General features: G+C 42.6%; 2 protein-coding genes across 15 annotated transcripts in view; one reads left to right on the forward strand and one right to left on the reverse strand.

Annotated features, from left to right (window-relative positions):
* The window catches only part of dctn1b (dynactin 1b), a 39,789-nt gene extending 35,349 nt beyond the window's left edge, over window positions 1–4,440 (forward strand). For all 14 annotated transcript variants that reach the window (XM_047610550.1, XM_047610543.1, XM_047610542.1 and 11 more), the window contains 5 exons: window positions 69–196; window positions 283–469; window positions 1,622–1,695; window positions 1,787–1,876; window positions 2,567–4,440. In XM_047610550.1, coding sequence (XP_047466506.1) covers window positions 69–196; window positions 283–469; window positions 1,622–1,695; window positions 1,787–1,876; window positions 2,567–2,704 — 617 coding nt within the window. In that variant the 3' untranslated portion in view covers window positions 2,705–4,440. The remainder of the gene's footprint in view (window positions 1–68; window positions 197–282; window positions 470–1,621; window positions 1,696–1,786; window positions 1,877–2,566) is intronic.
* A 118-nt stretch (window positions 4,441–4,558) lies between these two features.
* On the reverse strand, window positions 4,559–17,429 carry alms1 (ALMS1 centrosome and basal body associated protein). The gene is made up of 18 exons (XM_047610540.1): window positions 17,080–17,429; window positions 15,890–16,052; window positions 15,676–15,796; window positions 13,810–15,601; window positions 13,522–13,681; window positions 12,181–13,329; window positions 11,753–11,868; window positions 10,472–11,408; window positions 9,920–10,024; window positions 9,173–9,328; window positions 7,534–8,411; window positions 7,178–7,295; window positions 6,766–6,981; window positions 6,422–6,690; window positions 5,885–6,050; window positions 5,747–5,804; window positions 4,837–4,936; window positions 4,559–4,738 (listed from the first exon to the last, which is right to left on the reverse strand). The coding sequence occupies exons 1-18, from the start codon at window positions 17,278–17,280 to the stop codon at window positions 4,694–4,696; spliced, it is 6,750 nt and encodes a 2,249-aa protein (XP_047466496.1). The 5' UTR covers window positions 17,281–17,429; the 3' UTR covers window positions 4,559–4,693.
* Window positions 17,430–18,708: the final 1,279 nt, after the last annotated feature.

The raw sequence follows: 18,708 nt of genomic DNA on the forward strand, positions 1-18,708 counted from the left end.
ATTTGCTAACAGACTAAAGCTTAAAACGAGGTCGGTGTTGACGCAGTGTCTCCTGTTGTCGTCCACAGCCTCCACGATGTCTGGAGTGGGCTCAGCGTCGGGCGTCCAGGTGATGGACTCTCCTCTCCTGACTCAGCAGATCGAAGCCCAAAGACTCTGCATCAAACACCTGAAGAACGAGAACAACCGGCTGAAGGTGAGGACGGTGTCTTCGGTCTCTCTGCCGAAGCTGCGCTGACGTTTTATTATTATTATTTAACGTGGCGTCGCTCCCCGTCGCAGGCGGAGAAGATGCGCGCTCAGCTGGCCTCCCTGCCTCCGCTCAGAGTGACCAAACTTCCCTCCAGAGACGGAGGACGGCCCGAGGTGCTCTCCAGCGCCCTCTACAGGAAGACCGACCAGCTCCTGGAGACTCTGCTGCAGATGAGCGCCAACGTCAAGGTGGTGGACATCACCGGGAAATCTCCAGGTACGAGTCAGACTTCCACCCACAACACCACGTTTATCTAAACTGAACATGTCGTTAGCCTATTAGCATAATGGTCTGTCAGATCAATAAAAATACCAATGTGCTACTAAACATTTACCAGAAACTTTCAAATATGGTTAACGATGTCCTTAGTTCTCAATGAGATAGGAAGTTCTGTTCTCTTCATTTCACCTGATACCGTGAGTTTTTGTTAATTTTTCATTTAGTCAAATGTTGTGAGACAGGAATGTATTTTTATGGCCTTACAATATATTTGTCTGCTCATTTTTTATGTGTTTTATGTTTCTTTAGTTTGTCTTGAGAGGATTAAAACAAATCCCGAAGCCCTTTTTATGCTTGAGTTAGTAAAGACAATTAGTTGCTAACTGTATTTATGATTATTTTTTTTCCCCCAATCAAATTAAATTAAACTGCAAATCAATCATAGTGAATCTTTTCTAGATGTACCTTATTTACCTTATTACATTTCATACCTGATTTTAAAATTGTTACAAAAGTGTCCTCTTCAAAAATACCACATGTTAATATTTTTTTTTTTCCAGAAAAATCCACTTTCAATTTGGTGTTTTTTTTTCTCCATAAAATTTGTGATGTCACAAAAAACACTGATATAAAGGGTTTAAAGTCAGAAATGAATCAAACTTTTGGTAGTTATGATTAGCACTGAAGTGAATTAAAATATTTATGTAAATATATATATATGTATATCTTAATAAATGCAATTTTTAGGGTGTTTTTGAAGAGGAAACTTTTGTCCCTTAATGGTAACAGCGTAACAATTAAGGTAAAAACGGAGCATTATGGGATTTGACTTTGAAATATCAAAATTTGCTAAAAAATAAATAAATAAATACACACCTTTGTCAATTATGATAGCAAAAAGCAGAACTACCACCAAGTTATTAAAAAAATAAATAAAATGGAAAAGGACACTTTTTATTATGAGGGTTAAAGAAGTTTTTTTTTTTTTTTTAATACATGAGGGTGAACTTTGCTGTATTTTCACATGAAACTGAATAACAGAAATAGCTTCAGGTCTTTCCACAACTATTATATTGGGTTAATTTCAGGTTGTTCTTGGTTCAGTTTTCTAATTCCCTGGTGTCACATTCACTGACCTCTGTCCTGCAGTGACTCCTGGTGCTCAGCTCCTGGAGCAGACGGCCAGACTCCAGTCACTGAGAGACACTCTGGACAGACTGAAGGTAAAAAAATAAAAACACTCACCAGGACGAGTAAACGAAGCAACTCCTTTAGATCCTCACCTGAAAAACGCTTTATTCTTGGTTTTATCAGGACGAGGTAGCAGAGCACGTCGTCAACCAGCAGCCTGGAGCTCGAGTCTCATCCGACTTCGCCACGTTTCCTTCGGCAGCGTTTGTTAAGGTACAGACGTGAAAGATCCTCTCATCCTTTTATTAGAGTTAAGACTCATAGAGGATGAATGAAAGCTCCATTTACAAATTTTTTTTTTGTTAGAATAATAATTTCTTAGTGAGAATTTACTAATTATTATAAATATTGTTTTAAGAGTTGGTCCTCAGTTCAGTCAAATGCAGCCAGAAGTAGCATCGTTTCAAAATGTAAACAGCAGAAATAAACTCAAAGGATTCATTCATTCATGTTGAAAAGCCACGTTGGTTTATATATAAGGATTTAAGTTTATTTTTAGAGCTCTCAAGTTTTGAATTAGCTTGATTCATAAACATATATCCTAGACTGTAATAAGCAAACTAAAAAAAAGTAGGCGTGCTTAGAGCACTTCTATTTTACCTGGCAACAACAAATACTATTTTCTGATTGGCTGATTGGTCGCTGATCTCCTCATCTATTCATAGATTACTAATCTCTTTTAAAGTCTACGTGCAGGAAGTTTTATTGATTTTATTGATTTTCCAGTGTGAGAAATGCTATTTTTTTCATCATATCTAACCTCAAAGAACATATTCTGAACAAATGTACTTTAATTTCTAGTTCCTAGTTTCCCTTGCTAGTCAGACGGGACTCTGGGGTTCATTGAATTAAACGTCTTCTCCCTCTAAATCCCCTCCACTCGTCCCTGTGTCCTGTGTTCAGGCGAAGGAGGAGCAGCAGGGAGACACGGTGCTGGTCGGCCGGGTCATGGTGCCGTGTCCTCGGGGACAGGAGCAGGTCCACCGCCTCGTCCTGTCCCAGTGTCAGCTGCAGAGAGTCCACAGTCTGCTGAGGACCTAAACCTCCACCTCCACCTCCACCTCCACCTAACACACCTGCTGCACCCACACACACACATATAACACAGCTTCATCTCCACCCCAGGGCCAAACGAGGAGGGAGGCGTCTCACTGCTCACATCACAGCCGGGTAAAGGGAATTATCTTGGGAGTGAAAGCTGGAGATAGAGGTCAGTCGGCTGCCATGTCTATAAACAGGTTAGTTAAGAAGTCATATACGCTCGTTAGCCATTTAATTAGGTACACCAGTGAAAACAAATGCATTAAATATCCTATTCATGGAGGTTATGGTGTTCAACATTGTATTGTGTTTCTATTATTGTGGCCACGCAGTGTAAACCTTTTCAAAGTTCAACCTTTCTAACGCCTTTCAACATCGGATGAGCGTATTTCAAGAAGTGAAGAAGGAGGATAAAATAAAGTATTAATCTATCTACGAATGCATTCACTAGTGTACCTAATGTTTTGGCAGGTGAGTGCATGTGAATATTTTGAGTTTGGTCAATTTTTCATTTTAAATTTCACAATTTTTTTAAAGGTTAGATGAAAAAAATAGTCATGGCTGCTTAAATTAGTCACAATTATGATTATATTTATTTAGTTTAGTACTAAAAGCAACAACTTTAAATAGTTAAAGTAAAGTCAACCTGTTTGACTTCATCCAGATGCAGATTAATGATTCTCCAGCCTGTTGCTTCTACGTTTTAGTTTTAAATCCTAGAGATATGAGAGCGAGTGCACGGCTGCATGCTGCCCACATTCACAGAAAAACATTTATTTATTTATTATTTATCCTCCTCCTCCTCCTCATCGTCGTTATCAGCCCTGGTCGGAGCCGTTTACATTAGGCCAAAACATTGTTTGACTGTTACTGACGAACAGGATGTGAAGAATCATGACGCTGTGTTGTAAACGTTCATCAGGTGTTTTTATTTTATTTATTTTATTAACAGTCTAAAGGGAAAGAAGGATCAAGTGACATTAAATCAATTTAAAGTTGATCAAATAGACTTTTTTTGCACATTTAACCAACAAACATTTTTCGCTGCGATGACGTTTTTAACAGATTAAGATTAAGAACAAACAAAGGATTTCAGTGTTTCACTAAAACGTTTCGCTCTGATCGACGTCAGTGGATTTACTGTGTAAAAACGTGGCTGAACTTATTTTGCAGATTAGTTTAGATACTTGACGGCACTTTAGTCAGAAGAAGAAGAAGAAGACGACGACGCGCTATATAGTTTGAATTATTTAATATTTATTACCCTCGTGGTGTTGGAGTTGTCACTGTGTCCTCCTGCTGTTCGGTTACGATGACGCCGCTGTGTGTGTTAGTGACGTTACACAGACGGTTGTGTTTTGTTGATGTGTGTAGACGTGACTCGGTCCGAGCCTTAAAACCTGCAGCGAGCCTCGTGGTAAAGATCAACCCGCCTTATTTCTGTCGCAAACCAAACATTGTTTCAAGCAAAACTACATCTTTGCCAAAGACTCTTCACCACATTTGCCATGGCTGATTTTAATGTGTTTAGTTTGTTTACGTTTACAGTAAAACTGTCACGACTTGAAGTTTACGTTACATTGATTTAACCGGAGGAACGTGCAGGTGTTTCTGATGGATTTATTTATCTGTACTGAATCTGCAGCTTGTCTGAGCTCGTCTTACCTTGTTCTTTCCTCGTGTGGCTTCCTGCTCTTGCACAAACGATAACTGATCAATAAAGACATTAAAGCGAGTGTTTCGCCGTCCGTCGTCACTGTCTGAGTCCGTAAAAGTCTTTTATTAAAAAAAAAAACCACACGTTCAGGTTCAAACAACTAGAATTTCTACTCATCTAGAAAAGTTTTTTTTTTTAAAAAAGGTCCATGATGCTTCTGTTCGAGTTTAATTCCCCTTCAAAAATAAATAAAAGATTAAAATAGGTAGTTTTGTTTCTGTATTAGAAATGTTTCACTGATTTCATGTTCAGTCCGGAGGTCACATGTCTGATCACTGCCACGCTGATCTTCTGCCCAGGACACGGTTTGTGATTCTCTGAAAGACACGAAGCAACAAGTTTGTTTTTGACTCTTTAAGCTCATTTAAGGTTCATTTAAAGATTCGTGTGAATGAAGAAAGCAGTTATTTTGTACCTTGTTGTAGAGTTGTGCGTTCAGTCGGTAGGATTTATACTCCGCTTTCCTTCTCTCCTCCTCTCTCCTCCTCTGAACTTCTGGCAGAGTCTCATAAATCCTGAAAACCAAACTCACTGTTATTGATCCTAAACTACACTCTGATTTAAACTAATATATTTTAGCAGAACATAACAGTCGTGAACTAAATCCTCCTTCATGACTAATGTTCAGTTTATGTAGAAACAGGATCACAAAGATTGGATTAAATTAAACGTTTCTAACAACGTGGTGTTTTTCCAACTTGAATCCACGTTTGGGTGAATTTTCCCACTGAGGAAGAAGAAACGTTCAAGTCAATCAAACTTTATTTATAAAGCGTCAATAATACAAATTTGGTTCAAATAACTGAAAGTGTCGAATGACATTTTTTTTTAAATGTTTCTATTATTTTGAATAAATAATTATTTAATCATAACAGAGACATAAAATAATAGAAATGTTTCAGTTGTTTAAAACCAAATTTGTGTTATTGGCGCTTTATAAATAAAGTTTGATTGACTTGAACATTTCCTTCGTTCTTTGCTGTTGTGCCAACGTGTCGTTTAAACACTTCCTCCGATAAAATCCATATTGTTTCCTCGTTAAGTTTTAAATGAAAAACAACCTCCCAACAGATTATCCAAAGAGCATGTGAATGCAACACGAATTACCCACTAAAAATAGAAGAACTCACTGAAAACTGTACAGAAACAGTTTCAGTTGACACACTGCTATTACTTAAATGCAAACTAATTTTAATAGCTGTATGACAAGAATCAATAACTTTAGGAAAGTTTACTGAACCAGTCAGTTATTCTATCAACAGATTTGTTTCTTTAAACTAACTAATAGTTCCTATAACTCTTTGAATCATCAAAGAGAAACTTACTGTTTGGATCTTTGGATCATCTCCTTCCTGGGAACGACCCTCCTCATCAGAGCGGCGCCTCCAGAGAGAAAAGGATGTAAATGAGTGATTAATCGCTCCACGTATTAACACAAAGAAGTAAACTCTCGTGTTCAGTACCTGGAGGCCTCATCAGCCTCTCGGCTCCTCCCAGCCGGTCGAAGACGTCGTCTCTGTCTCGGGTGAAGACGGCCTGTAGCTTCCTCTCCTCCACCTGCAGAGCCAGACGCTTCATCCTCTGCCTGGAGCGGGAGAGAAACTCTGGACGACTCATCTCCAGAGCTTCCTGCAGCGCGGAGGACGAATATACCAGCGTTTAAAACGACAAAGAAGATACAGTTTGATGCTCAAACAGATCTGATCTGATCTGATCAGGTTGGAAAATCCAGAATTTTCCTTGATTTTAACATGAATTGTGCGTCATTCTTAAGATGAAAATATTCAAATGAATCTACTCTATAGTTTATGAACACGTTGCTTTTTCTTTTTTAAAAGAAAACTAAATAAACTAGTCGTGACAAACAATGAGGATTCTAGTGTTTAAAACTTAATAATAAATCCTGATTTGCTCCTTTATAGATTTAGATAATTGTCTGCACTCGAGTCAGAAGAAGCTTCAAATTATTACATTACTTGATCTGAAATACATCAACTAACCTGGAGAGAGACTTGAGTCAGACCAGAGGACGTGGTCTTGGCTGTAGGTTCCGGTTCCGGTTCAGGTTCTAGTTCGTGTATCACACCGTGCTGTTCGTTTCTGTCCTCGAGGACTCGTCTCTGTCGGAGCGGCTCTCTCCACGGACGGATTCTGCTGTACGGCTCAAACCAGACCGCGCTCGGCCTCCGGGACGACGAAGACTCGTCCGGCCGGTTCTCCTTCCTCGCATCTGACCTCAGGGCGGCGGCGGAGATGAACCAGGAAACGCCTGCGAAGAAGAAGCGGAGTTAAAACTGTGCACGATTAAAACAGCGAAAGGTACGATTCTAAAAAGCCATCGTACCTTTAGGGTAAAGCTTTGCTGGACTCCTCCTGCTCTTTCTCTGCTTCTGGACGCCCTGACTTTTAGAAGGGCTCCTCCGTCCTCCTCGTCCTCGCACGGCGCCCGATGAAGACGGTGAGATCTGCCCCAAAGCTCTGGCGCCAACAGGTGATGGGAACGTGGTCCCGACGTCCCTGGTGTGTCGCCGCGTCCCGTTATTAACAATCTCCAGGTCACCTGAGGAAAAAAATGAAATAAAATTAAATTCAACTTTTTATTTTTTTATTACAGCTTCACATTTACATTGAGACATAAATCTAAAATCTGAATGAAGCTCCTGATAATAGAATTAACCTCAGAAGAAGTAAATGCTTCAAATATTTCACAGAAACTTGACATTTGTTCTGAATTGATCCTGCTCTGCTGCACTGACCTGCCTGGACGCCTTTGTTGACCAGTTTCACAGCCTTCTTCGCTTCCAGGGTCCTGGACGGGCCACGGTTTGATGGGACGGTGTAAGTGCTGCTTGATGAGGCAGAATCAGCAACAACCTGAAGACAAAGTCAGTGGAAACTTAAGTTTAACACCTGTAATCGTGTGTTTGTAGGTTTAGTTTGCTCAGAGCTACTTCTGTACACGCTGAGCTTTGTCAAGACATAAAAATCAAATATGTTTCTATAACTTTCAACAACTCAAATAGGTGTGAACCTCAGAGTTCATTACACTTGTTATTATAATAATCTGCACATGACAACAGAAACGAGGACAGTAATACTCAGATAAACCTACAGATCTCTCAGTGCCGGTGAAGTCCGACGGGGTGAGGACGAGCGGAGGAGTGTTCCTTCCTCTCCTCTGTTCCCTCCCTTCTTTCTGCCTGTTGATGGCGCCGTACAGTTTGCCGAGGCTGGGCGTGGCCTTCAGGCGCTGCACCCTGTGGGCACCGAAGGCTCGGATCAGCCGGGCCGTGTCCACGGTGGACACGGAGCCGGACGCGGTGGACAGCGTCTCTGACGACTCGTCTCTGCCCGCGGGGGACAGGTGCAAACTCTGGGAGGAGTCGTGGGAGAAAGCGGACGAGTCGTCGTCTTCAGTCAGCGAAGGTTCAACTCCTCTAGCTCCTCTGTCATCATGTAAACGAGTGTCCTCCTTTCTCTTTGTCCTCCTCATTATCACATCGTCTCTTCTCCATCCTAAATTGTCCTCTGGATGATAACCCCCCCTCTCCTCCTCCTCCTCCTCCGGTGCTGCAGACATATCAGTCGACCTCGTGCTATGAATTAGCCGAGACAGACGCTCCAGACGCTCTAGCAGCGACTCCTCTCTGTCTCGGGTCGGCCGCGATTCCTCCGTCGTCCACTGGTCACAGAACTTGTCCCACAGCTGGTCCAGAGCGCTGCTGCTGCTGCTGCTCCTCTGGAAGGAGGACTCAGGACGATGCTGCTGTCCACCTCTTCCTCTCTGAGCCACTGATGTTTGGAGCGTGTGAAGGTGCTGAAATCTCTGCCGGCTTGGCTCTGGATGATCGTAGTTTAGGAACTGGATGGGGCTCGTCCCCTGGTCTCTCTTGGAGACGTCTTGGTTGCTCAGTGAAGGCACTTTGTTAAAAGCTGCGGACATCTGAGAGGACGGCTTCAGAGTTTGGCTCAAACCCGGAGAGATGGCACCTTTATAAGAGACAACGAAACAATCAAAACAATGGAATGAAACATAATCAAATAGTAAAAACTGTCACAGGATAGTCAGTGTTATTTAGTTCTACTGTCAGTGGTCATAATGTTATGCCTGATTGGTGTGTGTGTGTCTTGTGTCCCTTTTTGGCTCTGGTGGCAATGGACAAGAGTTGACAAAAGTTATTGTCATGTAGCTGTGAAAGTTTGAAGAAATGGCATTAATATCTAGTGTAAGTATATTTTGTATCATCTTCCAGAGAGAAAAGCTTCATGAACACGAACACAAAGGTCTGAAAAGAGTCGAGCATTTGCATGAAACTGAAGAAACGCATGAAAGTGAGCTATAAAAACACTCTGTTTAATAAACGTGAAGACAGATAAAAATCCAACATCAGTATCATTAGCTACTTTAAAGCCTGACGAATGCATCATGTTGTTGTTTTTTTTTTCTAGTAGTGAATGAGACTCTGGTTCTTAGAAATGAAGGAATTAGTTCATAAATCATTCAGTTTAATCGATTGATCTGTTTTAATGTCTAAACCTCCTCAAATTAGTAGAACTATTAAATAATATTTAACAGCATATCCGATTGTTTTATCCTCACTAAGTTAGTCTCTTAGCGTTGCATTAAAATAAACTAAGATAAATCTCTAGAAGAGAGTTTTATCTGATGCTTGTTTCTCAAAAGCATTTAACATAATGAAACCTGGTGTGACGTTAGGGAGGTATCTGGTGCATTTAGCTGTTCAGCTCACCTCTGTGTCCAGGCTCGTTCATTCTGAAGGTGGACGTCTTCGTCTTCTTGCTGTAAATCCCCTCTACGTGTTTGATGGCGACTCCGCGGTCCAAACCCGGGTCCTGGCGCCCGAGGACCTCGCTGCTGAAGTGAGGAGGGACGGCGTCGTCCGAGCCTGGTTAGAATTAAATACTTAGCTCATGACGAGTGCAGATTAAAAACGGGATAACGGGGAGAAATAATACGTTTGGTCGGAGCTGAACGGGAGACGTCTAGTGACAATGAGTCTTCGGTGGCTTCTACCCGGTTCTCAACTGGGGCCCCAACGCTGCCTTTGTTTCACCGGCCCCTGAACATGAATAATTAATGTTCTCCCTGGTGTATGTTACAAAGGACCAGCTGCTGCTCACACAGACACAGAATGAAGTCTAATTTACATGGATTCTTCTTAAGTCATTCATCTCTAATTTATTATAGGATATATTTTTGTATTTACAAAATATTTTGTGGGGATCTGAAACCAAAAATAATCCAAGAAATGTATTTCAAGTTATTATTTTTGTATTTGTTCATGTTTTAAGGATGGAAATGTTGCTCGTAGTAGACAAAAGACAGGCTTTTATACTTATAAAATATATACTTTTCACTTAAAAGTTTGACATAATGTCATAAACACAATTTTCTTCCTTTATTGCTCGTGGCTTGAACATAGTTGACACTCGAGTTAATCTGGGAGGAGCTGTGTATATAATTTATAGGCGTGTACCTGAGTGGGAGCTCTCCATGGTGGTGTCAGAGACATCAGCCTCAGTCTGAGGGACGTAGAAAAGCTCCTCGCTGCCACGAGGTTTATAAGGCAGCAGGGAAGGAACTGTGGCAGGAGGAGGAGTGAGGGCACATCAGTGTTAATGTCACACACATTATGCTTTTAATTTATACTCTCATTCCATACAACATCATTTGATGTAGGACTGAGCGAATACTGGGATTTTTTTTTAAGTTATATGAATTTTTAATATTTTATCTTAATAACATTGAATTCTTTTTATTTATTTATTTATTTTTTATCTCCGATCAGCAGTCAGTGTTAACACGGGGCCTGTTTTTACCACTAGTGTGGAATTATTCTACAATATTTACTCCTAATCAGAGTAAAGTCAAACCTTAGTCACACGTGAATTAAAAAATAATAAATACCATGATACTGTCAGAATTTTGAATTTGAATTTTTGGTCATATCACCCAGCCCTAATTTGTTGCATGATAAATAGTAAATAGAAGTGTATATATTTATGGATGAAGTGAATAAAAAGCGTACCTGGTGTTTCAGAGGTAAAAGGTCCTGGTGAGGTTTCAGGTGTGTGACGCGTTGTAAAGGATTGTGTGGTCGTCTTGTCTTGAGACGCAGCAGATTTAAACACGGGTTTTTCTAGCCTCCTTGGTTCTCTTGTGTCGAGCCACTCGGGTGGACTGGACAAACCGACGCCTTCGTCCGGGCTGCTGGCCGCTGATGACGAATGTCTAAAGTGGACAAGCTCTTCCCGCGGCAGCCTCGAGAGAGCGTGACTGGAGCGGGACGCAGTGGACGGGGTTTGATCGGTAACTTTGGGCGACAGAGTGAGATGGACGTGTGAGACGTGACCAGTCCCGGCAGGAGATTTAACGGCGGATGAGCTTGTGGTCTGAGAGCTGTTATGGACTAAAAACTTGTCACCTCGCCTGCTGTCACGTTTGGTCCCATCGTCTCTACCCAGTGGTGGTGGAGGTTCTTCAAAGTGGCCTCCAACAGCGTCTTGTCTCTCTGCTGCTGACGGAGAAGTCACATTTCTGGGGTGCAGACCACCTCTTACTCCTAATCTTTCCTCTTCCTCCAGTGGGGGTGTGTCTGTGGACAGCTCCGTCAGGTGCAGAGGCCCTGGAGTCGGCGCAGGGGACGTGGAAGGCGAGGGGGAGGTCGAGCGCCTGCGGGTGGAGATGGTGATGGATGTGAAGGCCCGGGGGGGTTTCGTGGGGAGGGTGACTCCTTCTCTGGCGGCGATCTCACAAACTTTAGCCTCCAGGTCTTGGTGAAGATGCTCTGTGCTAGAGAGAGGAGGGTTCGTACGGGGGCCGAGCGGCGGCGGCGGCGGCTGGTGTGGCTGCTTGTTAGCGTCGCTGACGGAGGCAAATACCTCTGCTAACCGAGCCTGGTTGTTCTCTTTCGGGTTTAAAACACTGGATGCTGCACTGGTATCTGTATCTGTGCTGCTCTGGCTCTGGAAGAAGAAAAAAAAAAAGATCAGGTAAGATTTTTACTTAGTCAACACAAAGATAAAAAATAAACACACTGCAAAACCTCACTGAAACTTTAACGGCGGTTTACAGTTTTATTATTCTTTTTCTAAATGGGCATCTTTTATTTGCTGACACACACCATGCCTGCAACAATTACCTTGCGTTTGACACCTGTACTGTCCAGAGATCGGAAGCAGATTAGAATATTAAAATGATTAAAATGACAAATACATAAATGACAAAATAAAAGTTTATGCTTAATAATGTAAAAAAAACTGTATCATTGTAAATTGTAATGATAAAGAGAACCACATGAGAGCGTTACCTTTATGGGGTTTTTTAACAGCAGCTCTTTCTTAATTTCTTCAATTCTTCTTCTGTCTTCTTTGTCCAACTCTAGAGGCTCACACTGTTGTCCCGACACCTTCAGCTTAATCCACTCTGCAGAACAATAAATGAAAGATGACTCAAAATACAATCCACTGATGCAGGTTAAGGAAGTTAAGAGTCAATAACCCAGATAATCCAAGCTGAAATGTCAGATAAGCTATGATGTGGGCAAGTTAGATTCTGGGTAAATTTAAAGACCCACTTTGTGTGAGAAGCTTAAATGGGGGGAAATTAAAGGTGACAGCATGTGGGGTGACCCTTATAGTTTACCTAGTTGAACCCCCACTCACCCCATTGCTTTCCATCTCTCTTAACTGATTCAATAAAGGCACAAAAGTCCAAAAAACATGTGACTTGTTTTACCTCTGGCTTTGATCTCCTCTTGGTCCGTGACGCTGGGCGTGCTGGACATCATGGTGGCTGGAGACTCACTCTGCAGTAACTTGGCCACGCGTACGGCCAGTGAGCTCTCGCTGCTCCCGTCGCTAATCACTCCCTGGTCCGATTCTTCGAGGACAGGAGAAGGGGAGACACTCAGGACAGGAGCTCCGGGTGTTGTCCTCTCTTCTTCGTCCTCCTCCTCTCTGGTCTGTGCCGTGTCTACGGGAGTAGAGGTGAGCTGTTGTGCACTCGCAGCCGGCGGAGGCTGCGTTGGGATCGCGTCAGGAGGTGCAGCGCTGCAGCCCTCGGGCTCCGTCCGCCGGGCTGATTTGGAAAGGACGAGGGACGTCCCTGCACCGCCACTAACAGCGCTATCTGCAGGTGTTTTGGGTGTAATCGTGGCGGGTCCCGCCGTAAAAGCTTGTTGCCACGATGACGTCATATTCTCTCGACCAACAGAGCTCTGCCTCGGTTTTTCTGAAGTCAGCACTGAGTCGGACGACGACCTGGTCCAAGGATGTGAGGAATGAGTCCTGAGGTCTCCAGCAGAGGAGGAGGAGGAGGAGAATGAGGACTCGGGAAGTCTGCTGGTTTTCTTCTCCTGCGAGAGGAAGAGGTTCTCATCGGAAACGAGACGGGGCGCAGCACGGGAGGCCGAAGACGCTGCAGAAGACGCAGAAGACACCATGTTGTCTGCCTGCGAGAGGAGTTTACGGATTTCCAACAAGGCTTTGGAGCCGATAAAAGACTCTTCCGCACTCTGATCCAAACTACCGCTCGTTTGTAACAGTGACCCTGTGTTTCTTTCCCCACGTTTATCACCGACAGGTAACGAGACCTCAAATTTGTCTCTGGGCTGGTTGTTTTTCAGGTCGCTGGTTGAACCGCTGTCCTGCTGCTGGCTGTGATGCAGTGTTACAGAGGAATCGGAGTCTTCAGTCGACTGTGAGAGGGCTGCCGGTCTGGGTTTACGCTGCGTGGCTTCAGCATCAGACGGAGGAGAAGTGCGCTTGGTTCGCTCTGGGACAGAAACACCTTGACCGAGACTGTCCAGGCTAAATGGGATGGATATACTGGAGTCCACTGACACGATGCTGGACCTGGAAAACTCGCTTTTGTGGGGACTGCTACCTGGAAACGCAATGAAACACGTTTTAAATGTTTTCATAATGGATAATAGACATGCATTTAACAATTACCAACAACAAAAAAAATGTTTTAAAAAACAAATTAATGCAATTGGTTGCTTAAACATTACATGTTGGTTTAAATAGGTTTGAGCTAGATTTTTATGTTTTCAAGGTAAGTTTAAAAGTAAGATACCTTCAGAAGGCTGAGTGCTCTTGGTCGGCGTCCCAATGGATCCTTTAACTGTAGAGAGATCAGTAGGAGAGAATTCAGGCTCTCTGATTGGTCCTCGGGGGGCGAATGGAGTTAAGATCGTCGAGGGAGACTGGTCTATGCCGAGGTTATGGAGATACAACTGCAAGGGGACAAAAACATGTCAGGTACATATACAGAAATTAGATCTGACATAAAGGTTTCGTAGGCATTAAGGCATCTGAAATAATATTTTATAAATATAAAGAGTTTTTCGAGGTTTTCATTTACCGGAATTCGTTCATCAATGTCGAGCTCTTGAAGCTTGGGAAGAGGCGGTGGCGTTGATCGTTTTGACGACCAGTGGGGGGCATAATTGTCAATTTCCAGGCTGACAACAGAGGACGCTCCGACAGAAGCTCCCACTTTAACGCCACTGTAACTACCTTGGGAGCTCGAAAGCGCAGAATCACGGTCGAGTGACACATCGCTGAAGTGGCCCAGGCTCATGAGATTTAAGGGTTGAACTGAAGAGCTTGGAAGATCATCCTGACGGGGGCTCGCCTCTTTCTCCGAAGCCCTGTCCGTCTGTTGATCTTTGCGGGCGGACATGACGACTGTGCTGAGAGAAGAGTGGGACTGTGACCTGCCGCAGGGTGAGGCGGAGGGAGGTGCTGCAGACCCGGTGTTGTCCACGTCGCTGGGAGTACTGCCCACCGCCTCCCCTCTTCTCGGAGAAGACAAGGCAGACGGAGTGGAGGAGCTTTGTGGGACATTATGATTGTCAGAACCTGAAACAAGAGGCTGCTGTAAACTCTTCACCTGCTGACTAAGGATGCGATTCAGCTTGTCAGATACTGCCTCGTAAGCTTTATTTTTAGGAGAGGTGCCAGAGAATCCTTGCAGCGCTAGGTTATCAAATAATGAAGTCTTGCCTGAACTCTGGTTTGCCCTCCAAGCATCTACTTTCTCCATATAGTTGAGACTTGGGAGAGACTGGACTTTTTCAGAGCTACCAGCCTCTTGACGCTGATTTGTTGTGTCTGGGCCTTTGGCATCTTCTACAGGAACAGCTGGCTGGGGTGAGACCCCTGAGCTCGACTGGAAAGAGCTTTCTTTATTCGATTCTATGGCTGAAAGTTGGTCTAATTTAGCCTTGATACTGGATTTGTGTGGGGCCTTGAAAACTCCTGGAGTGGATTGAGACTGTGGGAGAAAACCCAGGTAGGACCCATCAATCCCCGTTTGGTTTCCGGACAACCAAAGGTCTTGTTCTCTGTGAGTCCGTACTACACCTGCTGAAAATGGTCCCGTCCAAGGAACGCTACTAAAATTAATTTTGATCACATCTGGCTTGCCCTCAGACATCTCTTTGAAAGATGGAGTAACAGACTGAACAGGTGGTTTGTTCTTGGATTCAGCTTCAGACAGCAGTTGTCTGTGTAACTCCTCACTGCTGTCATCGGGTTGAGTGCTGCGGGAACCCGTGGTGATGTTACAGACCTCAGATGATGGCGCTCTCGCATGGCCACGGTTTGAAACTCTGTCGTGTTGTTGTTTCTGCTGCAGGGAAAAAGAGGCTTCACCTGGAGGACCCTCTCTTACAGCCATGTGCCCTTCTGTAAAAGACAAAGTGCTCTTCACAGACGTCTCGGAAGCAGAAGAAACAACACTGCCGCTGCTGTCTGGCACGCCAACATCTTTCTGTAAGAGCTCCAGGAGATGTTTCGCACGAACATCCTTATTCAGAAAGAAAGTCTCATCTTCGACAGCCTCTCCTACTGGCTTGTCTGGAGGATTAGGTCTCGTCTCTGGCTCCTTTATTCTGCTACCCGTTTCATCTCTTGGTGGTGTTTCCTGTCTGTCATCAGCTGAAGAAGTATTTTCCTCTTGTTTGCCTTGGTCCCTGGGTGACAAACTGTGCGGAGAGAGGGAAGAGCAGCTGATTTCTCCCTCCTCAGAAAGAATGGTTGCCTGGGCCAAAGGGTGCTGAGATAATGAGCCACATTCAGAGACATGAGCGGTGTGGTCCTGGAGTGGAAAGTGAAACCTCTCTGATGCCATGGAAATGTCAGGGTATGCTCTTGAAAAAGTAAACAAATTGATTAAATACATTTATTACTATTCAAGTGTTGCATAAAATCGTGTCCTTCTTACCTTAAAGGGGCAAATTCAGTGTCACTTTGTTGGAATAAAGAATATTCAGGGAAGTTATGTCCTACTCCCGAGGCTGCAGGCAGCAGTGAAAGGGCTGGAGACAAATTACTGTCCTGAAATTCTGATGACACACAAAATGCTGAATGTTATCCACATGAAGAAACATCCACAAGCCACCACTGCCTGCAATAATAACTTTATTTGATGTGTATACCTAGCTGCAAAGAGTGTCCCCCTGGCTGCTGGAGCACCGGGTCATTTGTTTTTAGCCTGGGCTGCCTCTGGTCTTCGCCAGCACTTTGTTGGCTTATAAGTGTTTGTTCAACAGGCCGATTCACATCGTCATCTGCTGACAAGTGAGGAGATGCAGCCGCCCTCTGTGGACAGTCATCAGACACATGTTTACATCCCACAGTATCCCGGTTTGTATTAGAGTACTGCAGATAGCAGGCTGGAAACTAGGCTTGTTCAGGTTTCATAAATCATAATTATTATGTGGAGCAAGTAACGGACACACACAACATCTATGGCATTTGTGCCAATTGAGAAAGACACTTTAATCTTCTTTGGCTTCTGCAATTTTTCCCTTATTTATTTTGCAAGGTTGGCACTTTCTTCTTAATCTAAACGAATGTCTAATGACAGTGGCTTTAAAGTTTGTGAAGATCTTGAAGATTCATTTTAATAAAGCTGGCCTGACTATCTGTAATTTACATTCAAATAGCTTAGAATAAAGCCACAGATTTCACTGTCAGGATTATTATAATTGCCCTCTTTGTTTTTGTGATTTATTGAATAGCATTTAAACTTTTCAGCTTCTCTGTTTTGGGAGAAACATGTGGATTCGTGTCTCAGAAATAAATTCAAGGTGAAGCTCATCACTTTTTAATGGGTTTGTTTTTGTTTGTTGCTTTGTACATGATTCCCAATCTAAACAAGGGTCTAATGACAGGGGGGAAACTGTTAAGACTTCTAAGATTAAAGCGGATCTGACGATCTGTACATTTAAATAGCTTCTGACAAACCAGCGTTGACAGGCAAAGTAAACAATAAACGCCAACTAGGAGCAACAGGTTTCCGTTGCTCTGCGTTTCTGCATAATGTATTGTTACCGTACATTTGCAGTCGAGTTGAAGCCAATTATCCGTGCTAATACTATCTTCAACAATAAAGACCACCTGTTTTGTTCAATATATTATGTTTAAATGGAGTCACGTTCGGGGTTTAGTGGATAAATAACTTAGCAAAAGCGGTTAGCACTTAGCTGATTAGCTAACGACAACGGCCAACGTTGGGTAAAGCTGACCCAGATTTACCGCGGTAAAAAAAATACGTGAGGGCGAACTAAAGGCGGCCCGAATGATCGTTTTAGCACCGTAAACAAGTTAAAATCACAGAAATTACCTCCAGTGCTTCCATGTTGTTATTGGTGACAGCCCGCCACACTGAGCGCGGTTGGCTCAACCCTCGTATCCAAGGAACGTTGCTAGGAAATGTGAGAAGAAAAAAAAACACCCGGAAATGAGTGGGGGAGCGCGAAAGATCGTCTATTGCACAGAGTGATTCTTTGTCTGATAAAACGCGACGTGAATTCACAGCGGCCATCGTTCAAATTTCGATAATGTTCTGTAATAATTGCACAATGCTGCTGATGCTACATGCTGATACATTTATTGAATAGTATTTAAACATTTCTGGCCCTCATTCTTGTCAGCTAAATGGCAGCAACTTGAGTTACATTTTACTCAGAAATAAAACCGAGTTGACGCTCATCACTTTTTTTTTTTTTTGCAGCTATCACTACCCCTTAAAGTGGAGTAAAATTCATCAGTACAATTCAATATCAGAATCAGAAATCGGAATCAGTATCAACTTTATTGGCCAAGTATTTGTGCATTTACAAGGAATTTGACTCCGGTCACTTTGTCCACTTGTAAAAAAACACAGAACTTGAATAAACGTAGAAATTAAAGTAAAAATAAATAAATACATAGATAAAACTGAAAATAGAAATCTTTTAGCTGATGAGTCCACAAAAAGTAGGGGTGGATTAAATGTTGGAGATAATTATAAACATGATACAGCACTACACAGTCTCATAAATCACCAGTGATCATATTACATCATATATAATTATAAATTAACCCACTATCAGGAGATTTAAAATCGGGTATAACATGTTAATTAACAGTCATAGCAACTTTTTACAAAAAGGAAAATGTGTCTGAAGATAAAAGGAAGCCAGTGTCAAAATGTGTCAGCCTGATGCTATTCTGAAATTGGATGCACTCTATGATTTAACTCTGCTGTCATAAAATAACAGTCAAAGTTTATTTCTAAAGCACATTTAAACACAACCTCAGTTGTACAGCCTGCAGGCGGCGTTTTGATGATGTTTCCAGCCCAATGAGGAACAAGGACCAGCAGACTGAGAAACAGCTTTTTCCCCAGAGATGTGAACGAACTGAACTCTACCCCCCACTGACCCGTTCAAACCAATCCACTCTTCATTCGCTCTCTGACTAAACTCAAATCCCACCTGTTTAAAATCGCTTACTCATTCCACCCTTAACTCCAACACTGCCCTACTTCTCCCTTCTGCATTTCCAAGTTTTATTTTATTCATGCTGTTTCATTAAATGATGCATATTGTCTGTCCGTTAATGCTTGAATGTTGCTTATTGTATGTTCTTGTATTTGGATGTTTGAATGCTGTTGTTTCTTTGTGTCCATCGATGTTTCTATTGTTGAATTCTCTGTTTCTTTCTGTAAAGTGTCCTTGGCTGACTTAAAAGGCGCTTCTTAAATAAAATGTATTATTATTATTATTATTATTATTATTATTATTATTATTATTATTAAAGACTATTACCCCATCACCAGTGCACTACTGGACTGATCTTTCACACTTTAAATATACCAAATATTGCACTAGTTTAAGGTTAGGTAGCTATTGCTTATTATTTATACACAGTTTAATTCTAACTTTGCCTGTATTTTGTATTGCATAATTTGTCATCTGCCATTTCCTCT

The sequence above is a fragment of the Mugil cephalus genome, chromosome 17 (genome assembly GCF_022458985.1).
Source record: "Mugil cephalus isolate CIBA_MC_2020 chromosome 17, CIBA_Mcephalus_1.1, whole genome shotgun sequence".
Lineage (NCBI taxonomy): Eukaryota > Metazoa > Chordata > Actinopteri > Mugiliformes > Mugilidae > Mugil > Mugil cephalus.

Excerpts from the sequence above, each read along its gene's own strand:
- alms1 (XM_047610540.1), bottom strand. The coding sequence starts at position 17,280 with ATGGCCGCTGTGAATTCACGTCGCGTTTTATCAGACAAAGAATCACTC. Across the intron at positions 13,330-13,521 it reads GAGCACTCAGCCTTCTGAAG|GTAGCAGTCCCCACAAAAGC; the intron begins GTATCTTACTTT and ends TTGCGTTTCCAG. Across the intron at positions 4,739-4,836 it reads ACGCACAACTCTACAACAAG|AGAATCACAAACCGTGTCCT; the intron begins GTACAAAATAAC and ends CGTGTCTTTCAG.